Source organism: Nestor notabilis, unplaced genomic scaffold (genome assembly GCF_000696875.1).
Source record: "Nestor notabilis isolate BGI_N333 unplaced genomic scaffold, ASM69687v1 scaffold30094, whole genome shotgun sequence".
Classification (NCBI taxonomy): domain Eukaryota; kingdom Metazoa; phylum Chordata; class Aves; order Psittaciformes; family Psittacidae; genus Nestor; species Nestor notabilis.
In genome coordinates, this window is record NW_009927395.1 from 16,522 (window position 1) to 36,372 (window position 19,851).

General features: G+C 38.9%; 1 protein-coding gene across 1 annotated transcript; it reads left to right on the forward strand.

Moving 5' to 3' along the window:
• Positions 1-2,239: 2,239 nt before the first annotated feature.
• On the forward strand, positions 2,240-19,600 carry FAM214A (family with sequence similarity 214, member A). The gene is made up of 11 exons (XM_010014045.1): positions 2,240-2,419; positions 3,306-3,508; positions 3,933-4,058; positions 4,333-6,191; positions 6,684-6,793; positions 7,748-7,827; positions 8,582-8,690; positions 9,601-9,759; positions 11,661-11,729; positions 12,563-12,762; positions 18,353-19,600. The coding sequence occupies exons 2-11, from the start codon at positions 3,339-3,341 to the stop codon at positions 18,504-18,506; spliced, it is 3,036 nt and encodes a 1,011-aa protein (XP_010012347.1). The 5' UTR covers positions 2,240-2,419; positions 3,306-3,338; the 3' UTR covers positions 18,507-19,600.
• The last annotated feature ends 251 nt before the right edge of the window (positions 19,601-19,851 follow it).

The following is a 19,851-nucleotide window of genomic DNA, read 5'->3' on the forward strand; positions in this document are numbered from 1 at the left end:
CAGCCACAGCTTCTCTGGGCACCCTGTTCTAGACAGATAATGCTGCCGTTATGTTTTTGGTCAGCTGTAATAGCAAATCCTTCTCGGAGTCCTAGCAAATCCCATTTCCCTATCCACAAGAATGATTTGCCTGTTGCTCACCAGATTTTCAGCTGGAAGAAAAGGGGGAAAAAAAAATGCAGGTGCCTAATTTTGAAGGTGACTCATATCACCACCAAAGTATCTTGTTCTCTGTTATTTACTGTTCCTTTCATGCACCCTTTATTAGTCATTTTCTGCCATCCGTCAGATGAATGACCATTTTAACTCGTGCCAGATGATTTAATGAATTGTTCACGTGCCATCTGGGGTCTTCCAGGGCAATTCATCTGTTCTCTGGCTTTTCTTCTGCCTTCTTCAGGGCAGGCAGTGGCCAGATGAATTGTCCTGGCAGCACCCTGTTCTTCCAGGGCCTGCGGTCCCTTCCTGCTCAGGGTGCTCCCCAGGGTGGGGGCAGGCAGCTGTGTCAGAAGAGCCCCTTCTCTGCTCCCACCTGGAGGATGGAGCCACAGGACCTGTGCTGGTTGTGGCAGTCCAGTGGCTGGCACCTTCTTCTAGATGTGTGCATGCAAGTGTGGCGTGTCTGGTGTGGGTCAGGAGTGCTGCACCACTGGCTGCATATGGCACACAGTGCAAAGTGGGGCCCAGTTATAGCCCATCCCTGCCACTGAAAGCAACTGTGTAAGTGCATTCCTTTAAAAGGGAGGGGGAAAAGAGTCAGTAAAGATGAGGATGACTATGTAATGAATTGAGTTCCCTGGCAGTGGGCTGGCTTCTCTTATTTACTTTATGTATATCCATCAAAAAGGCTATAAGCCCTGGGGTCTGTACAAGCCTGGGCTAGGCAAATATGTACATGCAAAAGCTAGTTTTACACACTTTACAATTTGCATATGCAGGTAATTGCACATTTAATTGGAGCTTTTGTTTCATGCATCCCTTCTTGTATGGATCTCTCAAGTCTGTCTTGCAATGTCTGCCAAATGCTCTGCTATTAGGGAATGAAGACAAAAGAGACTTTCTTTTTTTTCCAAGTAGAAAGGTATTTTATGCATGGTAATCAAAACATGAATAGAAATTAACTCTGTCTTGTGGCAGTTTTGTTGGATGACTTAGGACATTTAAGCTAAAACTGTAAAGATATCATATGCTTTTTTCCCCCTAAAGCATGAAAATAAAGGTGAAGAACTGCTGGCAGCCTTGCCTCTACCTGCTTTACTTTGCTGCTTTCAAATAGACTTTGAAGTAGAAGTATATTAGCTTTTTCAGAAAAGAGATTTTCCTGTAACCTCTTCAATAATGAAATGATTTTGAAATTTAAGTATTTCTAAGCAGAGAAGGGAATGACACGATGTGGTTGTGCTTGAATCTGAATGATGTATGACATCCTCACGATGAGGGAGAAGGAGGAGAAGGGTGCTCTATAGAAGACCATAAAATCAGGGGACATCCTACCTCTGTGGGAATAGAGTGTGCCAGGGTAATTCATGGAGAGCAATGCCAGCTGCTGCTTTGTCTGCGGAGACTTGTTGAGTTTTAATTCTTTGCACAAGTTTAGACTGACCATGGTACAAAACAATGAATACTCTGTATGTTTCTTGGGAACCTTTCCTATGCGTTAATGGTAACTGAAAATGGACCTCTCAAGTAAGCCTTGCTCTCAGCAGGAGGGACTCACAATAAAAAACTTCAAGAACATTGTGTCCCACTTTTTCCAATAGAAGTAAATATTTCTATTTTTTTTCCTTATTCAATCTTTAATGTATTTTATGATGTATTGTGATTTCTTTCTATCCTGTGATACTAACAATGCCAAGTTATATTGCCATCAGACTTCTCCTACCAGAACCCAGGAAACTTTTTTCTCCTAGGGAAGCTGTGATCCAGCTGTGGTTCACAACACAAACCATTGTTTCTCAGCACTGCTGACATCTGGTGCATTGACCAGTTACTATATAAATCTTTCTTCAGAGTATTTCTAATTTTGTCTACCTGTAGCGACAGTGTTATGGGATGAGGAAAGTTGTTTTGTGGTGGTACAGTAACTTACAGGGAGTGCAGCCAGTCTGATACAAAGATCCATTTCCCATAGCTCTCATTTTAAATGTAAATTGAAACAAACTGTGGGGTGAGCCAACAACTGAAAGCTTATACAGCAGATGTCATTATTTTTTTTTGTCTTTTTGAACTGACAGATACTTTGGATGAATACTTTGAGTATGAAGCTGAGGAGTTCCTGGTCTCCTTGGCCTTGCTGATCACTGAAGGTCGAACGCCCGAGTACTCAATCAAGGGCAGAACAGAGGGCTTTCATTGCCCGCCGGCACAATCAGGTCAGCTGCCAACAACTAAGCATGAATGCAGCGACAAACTGGCTCAGGTATGATGGTACCCATTTCAATTTGTGTCATGGTGGGCATCCTTGCTACCCTGATTAGAGTCAGCTGAGAACCCCCCATGGTAGAGTCACAGTTTAGCATGAATAACAATTGCTTTCTGTCAGTCCCGCATTTAAATGAGTATGTAATTCAGTATCATACTAATAATAGAGCTGTCCTTAAAATGAGAGATCATTAAGCCTTTTATCCTTGAACATGAAATTCTGCACGACTACTTCAGTGCAGTACATTTTTGAGTCTTTATTATGCAAATGGTGAGTGCTATTCTTAGCATTCTTGGTCTGTTTGGTTTGGGTGTTTTTTTGGTTTGGTTTGGGGTTTTTTTTTTTTGAGAAAATGTAGGCTGAGCCTAACTTCTTGCTTTTTCAGGTATTATTGAAAAGTTAGTGATCCAAAAAACATGAACACAACAAATCTAGCCACTCTGTTCGGGAGTAAGGCTGGAGCACCCCATTTCAAGTAAAAGTTCCTAAGTACTGTGTGAATTTAAGTTATTAATCATGTAGAAGTTAGCCCACTCCAAGACACAGAATTTATAAAGATACTGCTTGAGTGTGTCCATCCAAGAGGATGACTTGTGGAGAGAGAAGTACAAGGTAGCAAAGTATAGTGATTGGGGAAATGTGGTTTTATGTTCTCCTTTTAATTTAACTTTCTACAGAAGTTGCTAAAACGGCAACCGTAAAGGATTTCTTAATTATTTTTCATCTAATAGCTCTGGAATCTTGTCTCTGATTTAGTGAAACCTGGTTTACAGAATTTGACCCTTAGCCTTTTCCAGCACTTTGGAACGTGTTTATAAAGTAGACTTAAATCTGGCTAGTATTTTTATGGCTTGCATACGTTGACATTTCTTCTTTGCCTCAGTGTCGTCAAGCCAGGCGAACCAGATCTGAGGTTATGCTCCTGTGGAAGAACAATATTCCAATCATGGTAGAAGTGATGCTACTGCCAGACTGTTGCTATAGCGATGAAGGGCCCACCACTGAGGGGAATGATTTAAATGATCCTGCAATCAAACAAGATGCATTGCTGTTAGAAAGGTGGATTTTGGAGCCAGTTCCTCGACAGTAAGTTGGATATGAGGAATAGCTGATAGTTGCAAGAATCTTGGCATATTTAAGTCCTTAAATGAGTTAGCAGTTTTGAACTGGCCCTTAGCCATGAGGACTGATCTAAGAAAACCACTATTTACCAATGAAATCTAAACATCTTTTAATCATAGTCTTCCTGTACTCATACGTTCAGCAGTGCACACTGTGCAATTCGGGATATGAAATGCTCCTAGCTGAAAATTCTTATACATGACTTGTTATGTTAAATTGTATAAATTAGTATGTGGATAAAAACAAACCAGGCTCTGTAATCTTCAATGTTTCATTGATTTGCTTGATTCAGCTGCGTTTTATTTTCAGAATGAAGATTGGAAAATGTTCTAGTTCTCATAGTGTATAATCTCGCCAATATCCGTGTGTTTCTCTTAATACATTTCAGGAGTGGAGATCGATTTATTGAAGAGAAGACTCTTTTATTGGCTGTTCGCTCTTTTGTGTTCTTCTCTCAGCTAAGTGCGTGGCTGAGTGTTTCACATGGTGCTGTTCCCCGAAACATTCTGTACAGGTATGTCTGGGATGGAAAAAAACCTCATTTGCTGTTTGCAGGTTGTTGCAACTTGTCTTAAAACCATCCTTCCCTCTAGCTTTCCTGTTTGCGTTCAGAAAGTGCCACGTTGTTGGCCCAGTTCTTTGGTGGTTGTATAGGATTCATATACTTAGCAAAGTACGGCAGTTGCTGGTGTCTCTAGTGCTTTTACTTAGACATTTGTGTTATGAAGTAGATAATTAAAGACTCTTCATTTAGATAATTCTGTAAATGCCTTTCTGTACTGTTTCAGGGTGAGCGCTGCAGATGTGGACTTGCAATGGAAGTTTTCCCAGACACCAACTGAGCATGTCTTTCCTGTTCCAAACGTTTCTCACAACGTGGCCTTGAGAGTCAGCGTCCAGTCCTTGCCCAGACAATCGAACTACCCAGTTTTGACCTGTAGTATTCACACCAACCTTAGCTTTTACGAAAAGAGAATGCAGGAGCGTAAGTTACATCAGCACAGTGATTCCATTGCGGCACAGCAATGCAGTACCTCCAGTCCACAGCGCTTCTGTGGGAAACAGACGTGGACAGTGACACCTGAAAGCCAACTTAATGGAAAAAAGACACCTGAATTTACCACATCTATCAGAAATTTAAAACTTTATCCATCTGCTGGGCTTGGATCTGACTTCGGGGCATCGCAGTCTAAAGTTCAGTGCTTTAATGCTACAGCAGATAGTAAGACACAATCTCATGAAGCACCTATCAGAACTTTTAAATCCTTTTCCCTAGCTGATTCTCGTGTTTCAAATAGTCATTGCTCTCATCAGCCCACAGGAGAAGCCAATCCTTTGATAGGCTCTTTACTTCAAGAGCGACAAGAAGTCATTGCACGGATTGCTCAGCACTTGATTCACTGTGATCCAGCTACTTCACCAGTTGTTACTGGACGTCCATTCAACATACATGAAAACAGCTTGGGTACACCGAAAGCTTTTCGGAGTACTTACGAAGACGAAAACTTGCCAAGGAAAGGCAGGGAGACCTCCCCTGTTTCTATTGCCAACTTAGACAATGCAATACAAGAGAATGGTGGCGAACGCAAAACTAGAGCAATACCAGAGATCACACTGCTGGATTCCCGTGTCCCAGTGAACCATTGTGGCCGTCAGTTGGCAGGAGAGGGTAATCCTCTGATCGATTCTCTGCTCCAGGAACGGCAGGAGGTGATAGCAAGGATTGCCCAACATTTGATTCATTGTGATCCAGCTACTTCTCATGTTACTGGACATCCCTTCAAAGGCCATGAAACTAGCCCAGTTACTTCAAAGATTTTCCGAAGTACATATGAAGATGAAAATTTGCTGAAGAAAGGCAAGGAGCCATCTTCTGTTTCTTTTACTAAATCCGATTTTAATTTGTTAGAAGACAGCAGTAAATCAAGGACTAAGACACCTGATACTCCTAGCAGCCCTTCTAGGTTTGATGGAGAATTGAAGCCTTCTCTGAAATTCCAAGCAAGAAGAAAATTAGTTTTAGCAAAACCCAGTGAAGCTGTCCGCAATGCATTTCATCAGACTTCAAATAAAACTTCTCATGCATTTACTAACATTCACACGTCATCATCATGTATTAAAGAAAATAAATCTGAATTGCCAGATAAATTGGAAGTGAAACATTCTGGTTGTGCACAGAAAGACCAGATAACCAACAGAATTAAACAGTGTTCAAATTTCAGTAACATCGATGAACAGATTTGCACAAATAGACTTAAAGAAAGAACAGTTATTAATGAGAACAACAGCACGGACAGTTTTTTTAACAATTTACAGATAGATAAATGCAGAATACTTGAAGGTACAAAAAAGGCAACTGTGATGCAGGTTTCTGACTCTTTGCACAAAAATGAGCTCAAGTGTTTAGATAAGGACTCAAAAAAACCAATTATTTATGAGCAAAACACTCAGCTTATTAGTATTGAGAATTATTTAAATAAAGACCATGACAGTTTCAAAAACAAAACCAAACAAGATAAAACAAAAACTGCACATGATGAGAATGAAGACCCAATAGGCGTCGATTCACAAAGCACTTCTCAGAAGAAACCTACAGAAGACAATGTAGTTAAGTGTGAGCGGCTGAAGAACCCAGATGTACAGGTAAATACATAGAGGAAAAAACAATTCCTATAGCTGCTTGGTCACATAGCTTGTACCCAATATCTGCTAAGGACCAAGATGAACACAGATTTAAGTCTGACTTTGTAGGAAGCAGTATGTTGTTACTGTTGCTTTGGTCTGAAGTAATGTTTGGCCGGTAATGCCTTCCCCGTACCAGCTTATAATTAAGCTTAACATTGAGAAGAACGTTATCTTATTCTGCTTATGGTGATAGCATTATGAACAGCAGTTAGGCATCTTGTCATTTTGTAAGTACACCAGTGTCTCAATACAGTATGTAATCTTTAGTGACCAGTCTCTGCGACTGTAGATTGAGTCAAGGTGTATTTATACCGAGTATTTCATAATATGCTAGTGAGATGCAGATCCACCTGAGTCAGAAGTCCTCTCCATTACAGCAAGGAAAGTATTGCCATGATAGGCCATTGAATATCCCATTGATCTTGAGTAAATTTGTTTTGCTGACAGAAAGCACCGTCTCTAAAACACACAAATACATGGCGGAAACATAATTTTCGATCCTTGGATGGAACTTCAACCAAGGCTTTTCATCCCAGAACTGGATTGCCTCTGCTTTCAAGTCCTGTAAGTTATCGTGGAAGTTATAACAGCTGTAGCTGAGAAAGGAAGTATTTTGTTCTTTTAATATCTGTGTACGGTAGAAAAATGGACAGATTACCTAGATGAAGTGTGTGTGTTTACTTCCAGTGTCAGAATGAATACTCTTGCAAGTGGAAATTTGAGAGTTAACACTCACATGAAGTTGAGCAATAATTCTGGAAAAGAGAATATTAAGGAGGTAGTTGTTGAGATCCTATCAAGATTAACAAAAGGTGACATTAGAAAATTCTACAGCAAAAAAAGCTTTGGTGTTATTTTAGAGCACAGAAGAAAGCATTTTGAAAATTCCTGTAAGCTAACATATTTTGTCATTTAAGAGTTTTTGTATGAGTTATTAATACCTGATCGCCTATTGTTCCAAAGCTTTTGTTTCTGTGAACAGTTTGTACTGTATATTCTTCAGCAATCAGAGATGTCATTGAATGACTCAGTGATACAAAGCTGCTGTGATAAGACAGGAGGACATTGGGGAAGTGTTACAGCTCTTGGTAGGTTGTTGAGAGTCTTTAAAGAATAAGGGAGTCCCAATTAAAACTACTGAAGTAGTGATGTTTTGTAATCAACATATGACATGTTTTATTCTTCAGTGCTTGTAAAGGCTATGATATTTTCAGGGAACTTGGATGGAAATTGTTGCAGCCTGTGTATTAGTAATGTTCTCTACCATTCTAAAGACACATCAGCCTCTTGAATGAGTCTTTATTTCAGTACTTCCTGTTAATCAGAATTTACAGTACTGTCATTAATAATTTCAGAATTTTCTTCACTAGGTTTAGAATGTACAGGAATTACTTTCTTCTGCTCTGTGTTTATAGTTCTGTAAGGTCATGAAAATTATTGGCAAACTTGTGCTTACTTGGCAAAATTGCCCTTGCTAGCGGTACACTTTTCAAATGAGCATGTTCTTTCCCTTTTGAGGTTCCTCAAAGGAAAACACAGTCTGGGTGCTTTGATCTGGATTCATCACTGCTGCAGTTGAAATGTCTGTCTGCAAGAAGGTGTGTTTTATTTACAAGCAACATTAAGATTTTTTGGGGAGACACATCCATATGCAACCACAAAGCGTGTTAGCAAGGACAGAAAATGGGGGCCTCTCAAAAAGAATCCCTATTTTGAAATAAGCCTTGGGAGCTGAGTTGCCCCAGGGGGTTCGAGGTTAGCACAGCTCTGGGACATTACCACGGTATGAGAGCTGCTGCCAGGACGAACTCTGGCCTGGGGTAGGTATGCTGTCATATACACTTGAGTTTTCAAACAAAAAATACAGTAATTGTTGCTTCTTCTTCGAGTCAGTGTTATTTTTGTGTTACGTTTTGGTGTTGAATGGGTTAAACATTCTGCCTTATAAAAGGAACTGACCATGGCCTTTTATACATTAATACACTTAATATAAACAGCTTTTAGTACAGTTTACTAATTTTGGTATTAGAAACATCAGGATACGAGACAAAAATACCTTCATCCAAGAGAGAATAATCTGATACTTTGGTTCCTGTTCATGGAGTTAATGAACAGCCTACATTTTTATTGTCATTATCCCCTGTAATGTAAAACTTGTGAAAGTATTTTTTCAGTCAGCTTGAAAATGTTTTGCTAAAGTATTAACCAGGCAATGTTCAACTGTTACTTCTTTAGGACAACATTTTGTAATACAGTAAGTAAATGATTCTTTCTAGAGCTCTTTGTACCCAGAAGACAAAAGCAAATGCTTTTATCCTTTATATTTATTCTGTCTTTTTTTTTTATTAATAGCCCACAACAATGTATAAACAGAGACAGGGATCCAGAGAGCCATGGGAAACCATTTCTAAGTTCTAGTGCTCCACCAGTAACAAGTCTTAGCCTTCTGGGAAACTTTGAGGTATTGCATATTCTCTAGAATTCTTGTGGTATTTTTATTATTCTTCTGAACTGCTTTTAAAAGTACTTCACTGTGAATAATGCCAGCCTGATTACAATGTAAAAGTTTATAATTAAATTGAATAAAATTTGTTTTAATTTCCAGCTGTAAGGGCACATATTTCACACCCCAGGCATCTTCTATTTCAGAGATTCAGATACAACGCATTGCTTAACTTTTATTTCCCACTATGGTCAAGTGAGGAGGTGTTCTGTTGTCTTAAGTAAGATTTAATAATCTGTAATTGTTCATGCATATACCTAGAAAAAGGGATTTACATTTTCACTCTTAAAAACTATTTGATCACAAAAGCTGTGTTGAATCAGTGGAGTAAACAGAATGTATTTCAAGCGTGGCCTCCAGCTTTTCACTTTGTGTAGCACATCAGACACCAACAACTGATAGCAAGTGCATTAACGGGTTGTATGTTGAGGAAAGTTACAGATTCTAGATTTATTTATTTTTTTTCCCCAATAGTATATGCCAAGGAAAATCACGCCTAGATCCTGCTGCAATAAAGTTATCTGGGCTTTTGCTTCAGTTTCAGTAGGACGAAGACTGGATGTAGATGATGCTTTCTCTTAAACCCATATCATCCCCTAAATGTTCTGATGTTTATCATAATTCTTGGCTCGGTGTTGATTTTTGGCAGGTCACCTTAGGACTGGTTGTAGATGATGCTTTCTCTTAAACCCATATCATCCCCTAAATGTTCTGATGTTTATCATAATTCTTGGCTCAGTGTTGATTTTTGGCAGGTCACCTTAGGACAGACCCAAGTTCTTATGTAAACTTGTACCCTTGTTTGTTGCTTAGTTTTGCTGTGTTCTGAGGTGTTTCCAACCTAAGCTGTATGTGTTTTGTTTTTCAGGAATCTGTCCTGAATTTTCGCTTAGACCCGCTCGGCGTCGTGGAAGGTTTCACAGCAGAAGTAGGAGCAAGTGGAGTCTTTTGTCCCACACACATGACTCTGCCAGTTGAAGTGTCATTCTACAGTGTTTCAGATGATAATGCGCCCTCTCCTTACATGGTAAGTGTGTGGTTGGATTTATTTTACATAAATTCTGATAGATGGAGGTGAAGAACAAGACCTCGGTAAGCAGATGTTTAGCAAGTGGGTTTGAAGGGATCTGAGTTATTTTCAGCTGCATATGATGGAGTTCTGTCCCTTCTTCCTTTCCCAAACTGGTGTTTTTCCTCCCATTGCTCTGTCTCACCATCCAACTGCCCTCACCTTGGAATATTGGACATATTTGTCTCCCTCCACACTGGAGTGATCAACCCCCACCATCTCTTTTTATCCACCTAACTTAAAATAGGCAGTGAGGCAATAGCTGGACTTAATGGGATACTTTTTGTTGTCCCAACAAGCAGCTGCCCTGGGCAACTAACCACTCCCAGAGTGGGTTAGGTGCAGGCCAAGGTATATTTGCTGATAGAGACTTCAGGCACAGAAGTTATTCAGCCCTTTCTTTTAAAGCAAATACTCTCTGAGCTGGTGTGGCACGTGGCACACTCACAATCTGTATGGTTTGCTGATGTTAACACCCGGCACAGTACTTGTGTTCTCAGTATTTGTGTGCTAATTCTGTTCCACATTTCTGCAATGATAGCATGGGTTTTAGAAGTCTGAAAGTGCTTGCTTGTAAAAAGCATGCTTCCTTGTAAGAAGCAAACGATGTCTCATATGATAGCACTGAATCAGATGGCTAGATTTGTTCTGTATGCCAGTTAAAGAACCTGTGTTACCTGGGTGACTAAGTTTTAGAGGTTGTCAGATGCATATGTCTGTCTAAAATATGGTAAATAGTCCATTTAAACATGTAAGTAAAGTGTTGAACATCTGATTATCCCAATGTTTAGATTCTAGATTAATGGCACTTAACATATTTCTCACCTTCTGTTTCTGACAGAAGGTCAGAACAATGAAAACAGCCTTCAGAAAATGAAATGGCTTTACAAGTTAAGTTTGAGTTTAAACTTGTGTATGTCTTCTCTTAACCACTGCAAAGAAGTATCTGTTGTTTTGCTTTCATTTTTCTAGATTATTTCATGTGATTTTCCAGGAGGTGAAGGGATTCTGATGTTCCTCAAATGGTTAAAGTAGCATTGCTTATTTTCCTAGCTGAGTTTCATTGTTTCAGGCTTTTCTGCACGCTCTAAACACGCTATTATGGCTAAGTCTCCTAGGATTAATACACATTTGTATAGTGCCTCCATCATCAGAAACATTGTTCCTGTTTGTATAGCTAGTTTCTCTGCCCTGGGGTCTTTGTTGTTGTTGTTTGGGGGTTTGGGGAATTTAAGTCCAGTGCAGTGAGGTACAACAGCTGTGCACTGCAGGTCAATCAAACGTGTGCTCTAGGGCAGTACCCTAAGGGTGGCCTCAGCAGTGTTCCAGCACACTCAGACGCTCTGTAGATCACAGCTGGTACAAAAGCAGATGTCATTATTGCTAAAGTTTGGATTAGAATGGAAGATTAAGTGCATCTGCTGCTGCTTTGAAGAGCAGAAATCAGTTCTTTGAGATTTGGAGTATATTGGTATGATTGTAGGTGATGTAAAAATGGAAAGGAGGAGACAAAGCTTTTAACTTAGAAGCCATTTTTTAAAGAAAGCTCTATTTTGCCATAGCTCCCTGACTGCTAGTTTGGAGATGCAGCAACCTGGATTTTTTCAAGATGAGAATATACTACTTATTGCACAGCTTCTAATGATCTGCCAATGTATCTGTAAGGCCCCTATTGTTGATTTTTAGCTGCATCTTAAATGTATTGCCTTCTCTAGATTTTAGTTCTTATACATTACTAGGTTTTGGTTTTGGTTTGGTTTTGTTTTTAATGAATGCAATTACATGAATAGAATGTTTTGATTTGTTTTATTTCTCCCTGTGAATTAAATGTGTCTTTTACTATTATTTTTTTTTCCTAGGGTGTAATTACTTTAGAGTCCCTTGGTAAAAGGGGTTATCGGGTACCGCCTTCAGGAACAATACAAGTGGTATGTACTCAGCAGATAAGGGTGCCATGAAACCACTAATATCAAGAAAGTCATGCAGAGGAGGTGGGGTTATTGGAGATGAGCATGAAGCTAGCAGTGGAAATGGTACATCTCTGTAGGTACTGCAGTTATTCAAACCAGAAATAAAGACTCCCAACCTTTGAACCCATCTGTGCTGTGAAGAGACTTACAATCAGTTACTGAAGATTAAGAACAGCTGGGGACACTGTGGCTTTGAACAAGTAAAGGAGAAGTAATTAGGCCACAGTCCAAATTCTGAAATCCTTCTAAAGGGATTAAATACTCAGTTGTATCTAAATTTTGTAACATTTTAACACCACCTATTTTTTCCTAATAAAATTGGAAAGTAAATCACAGTCATTGCTTAAAACTAAAGATCTGCCTCTTTCTTTTAAGAACCTGGTCCAGGGTAACACATTTCAGATTTAACAGCAAAGCCCACCACTGTGCTTCCTGTGAGCATATTGTCTCTAGAAAATAGAGTAGACAAAAAGCTGACTGGAAAAATAAGCCAAAATGGGGAGGGATGCAGACTAGCAAAACAGTATTCATATACTAGTGTTTCATTCAAATTAGGTTGTGTTTAGTATTATATTTAAAAGTGGGAATTGCTTGTAGCTGAAGTGTTGAAAGCCAGAAAAACTGCACAATGTTTTTACATAAATGTTTCTATATGGCACCAGAACAAAGTGCATAGAGGACTGTGACTATTTTGGCAGGTGGAGTTTGTTTGGCTTTTGTTGTTTGCTCATTTGCTTTTTACTAGTTTGCCATCTCTAAGGAGTATAGCATTGAACTGTTTGTCTTTTCAGACCTTATTTAACCCTAACAAAACTGTGGTGAAGATGTTTGTGGTGATCTATGACTTGAGAGAAATGCCAGCTAATCATCAAACATTCCTACGGCAAAGAACTTTTTCTGTTCCTGTGAGACGAGAAGTCAAGAGAACTGTCAATAAAGAAAACAGTCAACAGACTGAAGAAAGGCTACTACGCTACCTCATACATCTGAGGTAAGCTCCTCAGAGTTAACAAAAAAAAGCCCCCAAAATCAAAACAACCCAAACGATCAAACCCACAAAAACCCCAAATACCTTACAAAATGTATCTCATGGTTTCTTTCCCAGCCAACCTTTCTGAATACAGATTTATTTACAAAAAGAATGCCTTTAACTTTGGTCTTGAAGCTAAACAGTAGAGGAAGAAGAGCTAATAAATAATTTGGACTCCGGGAGAAACAAAGTTAAAATATAAAGCTCTCTTTTGGCACTGAAGTATTATATATAGCCTTGTAAAGCTTAATTCTTAGTAAGAGAGATTTAGTTGTGGCTGGATCAATGTACTTTTTTTGAGGTTACAGGAAATAGTGAGTGTGGATGTTACATGGGTAAAAGCCAAAACTAAGGATCAATGTAGAGAAAGTGCCCAGTGTCCCACACACATGCCTCTTGACCACAGTAGCTTGTAACATGAAAAGCATTCTGAGTTACTCCTAAAAATACAGAGTTTAGTGGTAAAAAATGTAAATACCTGTTCCATGATGCAATACTGCTGATAATGCCTTTCACTTTATAAAATATTCACACAATCTTCCTTAAATGATTTACAAAGCACTGCCTGAAACCAGATACTGTGGTGCTGCTCTTGGGATGTTCTGGAGACTGTAGTTTGAAACAAAGGAGGAATGGTGGATATACTCTGTCCTTCTCCAGTTTGCAGACTTTTGCCTGCATTATTGTAGTAAACAAACCATGTATGTGCAGACCCAGTGCTTTCATTGCAGCACTTGGAAAAAAACAATGGCAGCTGACATTCTGGAGTGAGCAAGCCAAACAAAATCAAATCTCTTACACCTTTCTCTTTAACTTGTTGTAGAATTATTTCTGGTACGTACTATTTTCCCTATTTAGTGGTGCTTATTTCTACCCAGCAGACTTCTGAAACACAACTGTCTAGGGCAGTGATTCCAGGCCAAGCTTTCCCATTAAATGAAAGATGACAGTCATAAAAAAATGCGTGTTGGTTTACTGGAGTTTGAAAATAGCATCCTGATGAGGCTGCTGAACTGTGTTTTCATTCTGAAGTCTAGCCTGGATTGAAATTCACCCTTTCAGGCCACACTAACTTGCCATGTCTAACTGAAAAATGTGGTTCTGGGCTAAAGTCTGAAAAAGAGTGTGTAGGCCAAATAAAAGGCTCCATTCACTTGTAATGTTGAGCTAACTGATGCAGAGGAACTGAGGACAGGCATCAGCTGCAGAGGTGGCCAAAAATCTGTGGCCAGCCACGTCTGGCATACAGGCATGGAGAGGAGTAGACTTGTACCTTTGTAAAGGAGTACCTTTCAATTTTTGCTTTGATGTAGTTAGTAAATTTGTTGTAGACTGGCCCAATAATTACTTCTATTTGAAGGCAAACCTGGTTTCCTCTCTGTTGGCTTTTATAGCTAGAAATCTTCTTTTGTGAGCTTCCTATTTCTGATACCTACTGAGAAACAGAAATGCTATTTTGATTCTTCCAGTTTTGAAATACCTGTACAATTTAGCTCAGCTTTCAGACATCTAGTAGGGATCAACTCATGGATATATAATATGTAATCTGAAATGCATCCATTTCTGGCTGAAAAAAATTATGCTTACCTGCTTACTTTGGAAAGTACAAGCACCTGCAGAGTGTGCCAGAAGTTTTTTGCTTCGGAGATGAACCCAAACAGTGGGTCCTTTCTCACAATTGAAGAACTACAAAACTCCTTGAAATATTATGGGAGTTTATGTTGATCTATCTTGTGGTTTATTATAGAGTACTTCAGATTTTAAAAGTCTCAGTTGTCAATTTAAGTAGCCTTCTTTACTAAAGATGGATTTTAGTTAGGAGAGCTTAAAAAGTATATTAATTTCTATGTGAGTTGGTTTTCAAACTTCATTTTTAAAAGCAGCAATGTTCCTTCAAACCTGCTTTATTGAAAACTTATATACAAACTTAAAAAATCTAAACTATTCAGATTTTTTCCTGTTACTCAAGTTGGTTTAGAACAGCCTTTCAGTTTTAGTTGCAGCAGTTGTTGGAAACAAGCATCTTAAGCTTACATGTTGAAATTTTGCTCAAAAAAACAAATGAAGTCACCACCAGTAAGCTGCATTGTGGTCGCATCTGCTTGCGAGGCCTTAATCACAGTTGTCAGCACTCACATTATGAAAGCTTCTTTTCAAGTGGTAATGCAGCAAAAATGCTTGCACAGGTCTGGAACTTCACATTGGCGGCCAGATTTTCTATAACACTCTTTAAAATGTCAGATTTATTGTATATGCAGCTTCTGCATGCAGTTCTCTATGTTTGAGCTACTGTTCAATATGCCATTAGACTGTATTTGTACCTACAGCTACAGTATTGAGATATAAAATGCAGCCTGCACAGACAGCTGAGCTTCATTCACTATAAGAAAATGAAGAGCTGCATCTGCACTTTAAGTCGCTTCTTGGAGATGTTTTTGGGATCAATTTTTTTGTTGTAAGTGAAGCAATGATTTTTGCATTGTAATTAAACCTACATGAGCGTAAGAGCTGTGAGTCCAGCTCTGCTCATGCCTCATTTCTGCCCAGTGTCGTGAAGGCGATGACCATCTAGGTTTCTAGGTCACGTTCTGGCATCCCTATAAAAGACAATTAAACAGTTAACCTGCCCAGAGCTCAGCATTTTTGAAGTTTTTAGAGCTTGGTCAACAGCTTTAGTTACTGACATTGCCTCTTTTAATTGCATGGAGCATAATCGTCATTGCTTAACTGCTAAACAGGGGTTGTTACTGAAGGCTAGGTGGAGGGTAAGCTTGAAACTGGTTGTTAGAAGTAGTGATTCCTTAAGGCATTAAGAAACTTGAAAAAAGGAAAAAAAATTTCTAATGTGGCATATGATACATTTACTGGTGGAAGCTGAAGGTACCTGCTATTACTGATATACCAGTTGGGCCTTGATCTTTCTGATCTTTCAGCTTTTTTTCTTGATCTAGAAATCTGTATCTTTGTCCTAATCGTTTCACAGATTGTGTTGTATAGTCTTTTCCACTTGCAAAACATGTCTTGCTACCTATGTTTTTGTGATCATCCTGCTCTATTCCGTTTCTGTGGCTTACTCTGTTCTTTGTGAATTTTGATGGCCTATGAAATATATTATAAGGGTTTTGTGCTTGTACTTGTAATTTCTTCAGTAATGTTTATCACTTTCTTTCCTCTGACAGACTTTCTAGCTCATCTGGTATTTGTGTGTTTAAGCCTTCCTGTGTTTGTCTGTTGTAACTGTTCCTAGGACACCATCTGTCAGAGACCTTTGTTGTGTTTTTCTTGATTCCTTTACACAACACTACTGGAGCTGCCGCAGCTCTGGAGCCAGTCCCATCCTGGTCGCTCCATCACCACCCCTCAAGGGCGATGTGTGTAATGGTTGTCTCTTGATTATTCCAATGTATTTGCGTGTATGAAAAGCACTATTTCTAAATCCCAATTACCATGACAAACATTTCTCAAAGAAAAAAGTTAGGTGATGGAAGCAGAGATGAGAAGAATCCTGAATTCTGCCTCCACTCATCCTCAATCTTTGTGAAATGTCATGCTCAGAAAAGCCACGTTACAGGGAAGTGTTATTTTCTGGGCAAAGGGAGTCTTGCAGAATTTGCACTAATAGAAAATAATAAGCTTGAGAAGTTTTAAAATAGACCTTGCTAATTATTTTCTGATAGATCCATGTGTAAAATGGGAATTGAGCTCTGCTTTATGATGGTGGTTTGATAACTAGATCTATCTGTTCTGGATGAATTAATTTCAGTCATACTTTTGCTGCAAAAGATCTTTCAATATTTTTTTTTTCATTTTAAAATGTCTGAAGAGCTACATGCTGAATTAACTGAGTTAATGTGTTCAGTTTGTCCCTTGCCTCTTTCAGTCCTCCTTGTGCTCTCCTCCAGAGTCTTGTCTTAAGATAGAATCTTCTCTCCTCTGCCTATCGGGTAAAGGGCTTTCACACTGACAGCACCAAGCAAATAAATAGTGATGGATGGGAGCTCTGTGGGAGCCAGTAGGAGCATTCTGCTGGACCCGAACACATTTAATGCCCTTGACAGCTGTATCTAGGAGAGCAGGATTTTCCTTTGTCTGGCTGTGGGGATGACTACGGGCTATTTTACATCACTTGCCTGAATGAAATGGGGGCACAGAATCCATTTCTACAACCTGCCTGCCTCAGATGATGAAACCTTGACAGGTCTTCTGTAGCTGTCTCTTTCCTACCTCTCAGAATTTCAGCCTGATTATGGCTAGGTTCAATCTAGAGATACTACTTTTGCTTCAGTGTGGTCAATGATAAATGCTTATTAAAGATCTGTGCAAATTGTAATACATGGGGATAATACAGCGTGCACTGCTCTCAGCATTTGTAATGGCATCATTTTGTCATTAGAATAGCAGTAGCTTTTCTGTTTCTATTTCTGTTACAGTAGCAATAGCTTTTTTTCCCTTACCATGGCATGGTGATAATGACATTAACATCAGCTGCCATAAGAAACGGTCTTTAGGCTCTCCTGCCTTTCCTGGTTGAGGGAAGGAAATCAGGGAGTTCTGCCAGATGAAGACTATAGAATACAGTTCTCTGAAATGCAGATCTCTTCTCTCTATATATAGTTGTTAAATCTCAGGGAAAGTGGAACTGGCACATTCCTGGCAGGTTTGGAGGACCTGAATCAGGCTGTTTAGTCACAGCATAAAAGATAAATGGGCGCAGGAACTGGCTGCTGTTTACTTTGGTGATTAGGCCAGTGAGCTGTAGTCTCTTTGAAATAGCTCTCTATTCAGTGCAAAAAACTTTTCTGTCTGCCTGCAAAGACCCCTCTCTACCTACTGCTTCTTAGAATCATAGAATAGAATCATAGAATAGTTAGGGTTGGAAAGGACCTTAAGATCATGTAGTTCCAACCCCCCTGCCATGAGCAGGGACACCACACACTAAACTATGTCGCCCAAGGCTCTGTCCAACCTGGCCTTGAACACCGCCAGGGATGGAGCATTCACAACTTCCTTGGGCAACCTATTCTTGAGTTGGACTTCAGTTTGGCATGTGGTGTAAAGCAGTAGTAAACTCCTTGCTGGTACATTCATAAAGAGAGCAATGAAGTCTGTATAATAGTTAACAGTGAGATACATACTTAATATGTATATATGTTTTTGTCAATAGCTGAACTTTCCCTTCTGTGTGTGCTTAGGCCACCCACTGGACGTTTTCAGGAGTGTTCACTGAAGAGCACTTTTTGCCTTTCTAGACTGCCGAGAACTTAAATCTTCAACATACAAAGTTGCAGTGGGAACTTCAAATATTCCATGCCACTTTCAGAGCTGTGCACCACATTGGTGATTAGGAACAGAACCTGTCCATGCTGAAGGAAACAAAGTAGATCAAAAATGTTAGGTTATATTCTTTGTTCTTTCATTTTAACTGACTTATTTTTTGTGTTCAAATGTTGGGGTTTTTTGGCCTTAATCTCTTAAAGGAATGCATTTTATTCAATCATATTTAAAGATGAATCTTTTGGTTTAGATAATACAGATATTTGTATCTTTTCAGGTTCCAGAGTTCTAAATCTGGAAAGATCTACCTCCACAGAGATGTAAGGCTCCTATTCTCTCGGAAATCCATGGAAGTTGATAGCGGCGCTGCATATGAACTCAAATCTTACACTGAATCTCCAACAAATCCTCAGTTTTCACCAAGATGCTAGCAAACAATGGCAAACTAAAGTATTCATTTTACTGTTGATTACTCCTTATGAGCGAAGATTGGTAGACGTGGCAGTATAAAGTTAAGTCTGTAAAGGAATGAAAATAGCGCTCGAGAGAGAAGGTTCTTATGTGATCCTGGACCAGTTTTTAAAAGGTTTCTGGAATGAGCTTTGTGTATTCCAAGTAGACTGGAAATATACTTCAATCTAATCTTTTTGTACTGTTTTAAAACCACTTCATTGGATGTGTTGCAATAGCAAATTCCCAAGTTAGTTTAGTGTTTACACTTTTTATTTTATTTTTCAGTTATTTAATATTTAATGTTTCATTTAATACTCAAGTGATGTTTGTCTTTAGTGTTCTAATGTAGCATAAATCCTATGTAAAATCATACTATGTATTTTTGGCATTAATATTGAAATCTGAAATATATACAGATGTCTTTAATCTGTGTGATGTTTTAAGTGATATTCATTTAAGTTATTGCAAATGGGGACAACAGGTGAATTTCCATGACATTTCACACTATGCAAGCATTTAGCTTTCTTCTTTTTTTCTCTTTGATGGTACCCTCTTCCTTTATTTCCTCACATGCAGATTTAATAACACTTGCAACCATAGTGCAGACTGTTCTTTACTTACTCATGCATTCAGATCATTGGTTTGATTCATATTTTCCTCCCTCAATTTCTTCCTTTGCCTAAGGGCCACTTTAATTTTGCTTTCTGTTATTAGTTTTTCTCACACAAAATTCCTGCCCTCCCCCATTTGATTTCTCAGATTGTGTTAAAGGATGTACTGTGCAAACAAATTAGTATTTATATCTTAAATATATGCAAAAGCTATGGACCTTGTACTTTTTGTTTTATTTTTAGATAACAAGGATCTTGGTGTAATCCTAAATATTTTTAATAGGTCAATTCTATTTAGGCCACTAGGTGGCCATAGGAAGTTTTACTAGAAATGCTACATTGGGCATACAAATATTTTCCAGTATGTATGTGTATTCCTAAACCAAAACACAGAGAAACAGTTTATGCTAAGTGTTAAACTGTGTAACGGAGAGAAATAAAGCTAGAAGCATTTGATTATATTTGAGGGATATATTTAATAATGAAGCTTTGCAATGTTTGCTGAAGATCTCAACTGTCTTACCTTGACTTACATGTTTTTCTTTACATGGCTGTAGGTTGTCATCGTGTAATATGAAAGGTGACCTTCATATCTGGGAGTATAACACACTTATCTGATGAAGACTGGAAAAAGAATGAGTGTGCGCCTTGTATATTCAGCAGTTCCCTTAGATGAGAAAGTCAGTGTATCGTGGAATCTCCAGGAAGTCTG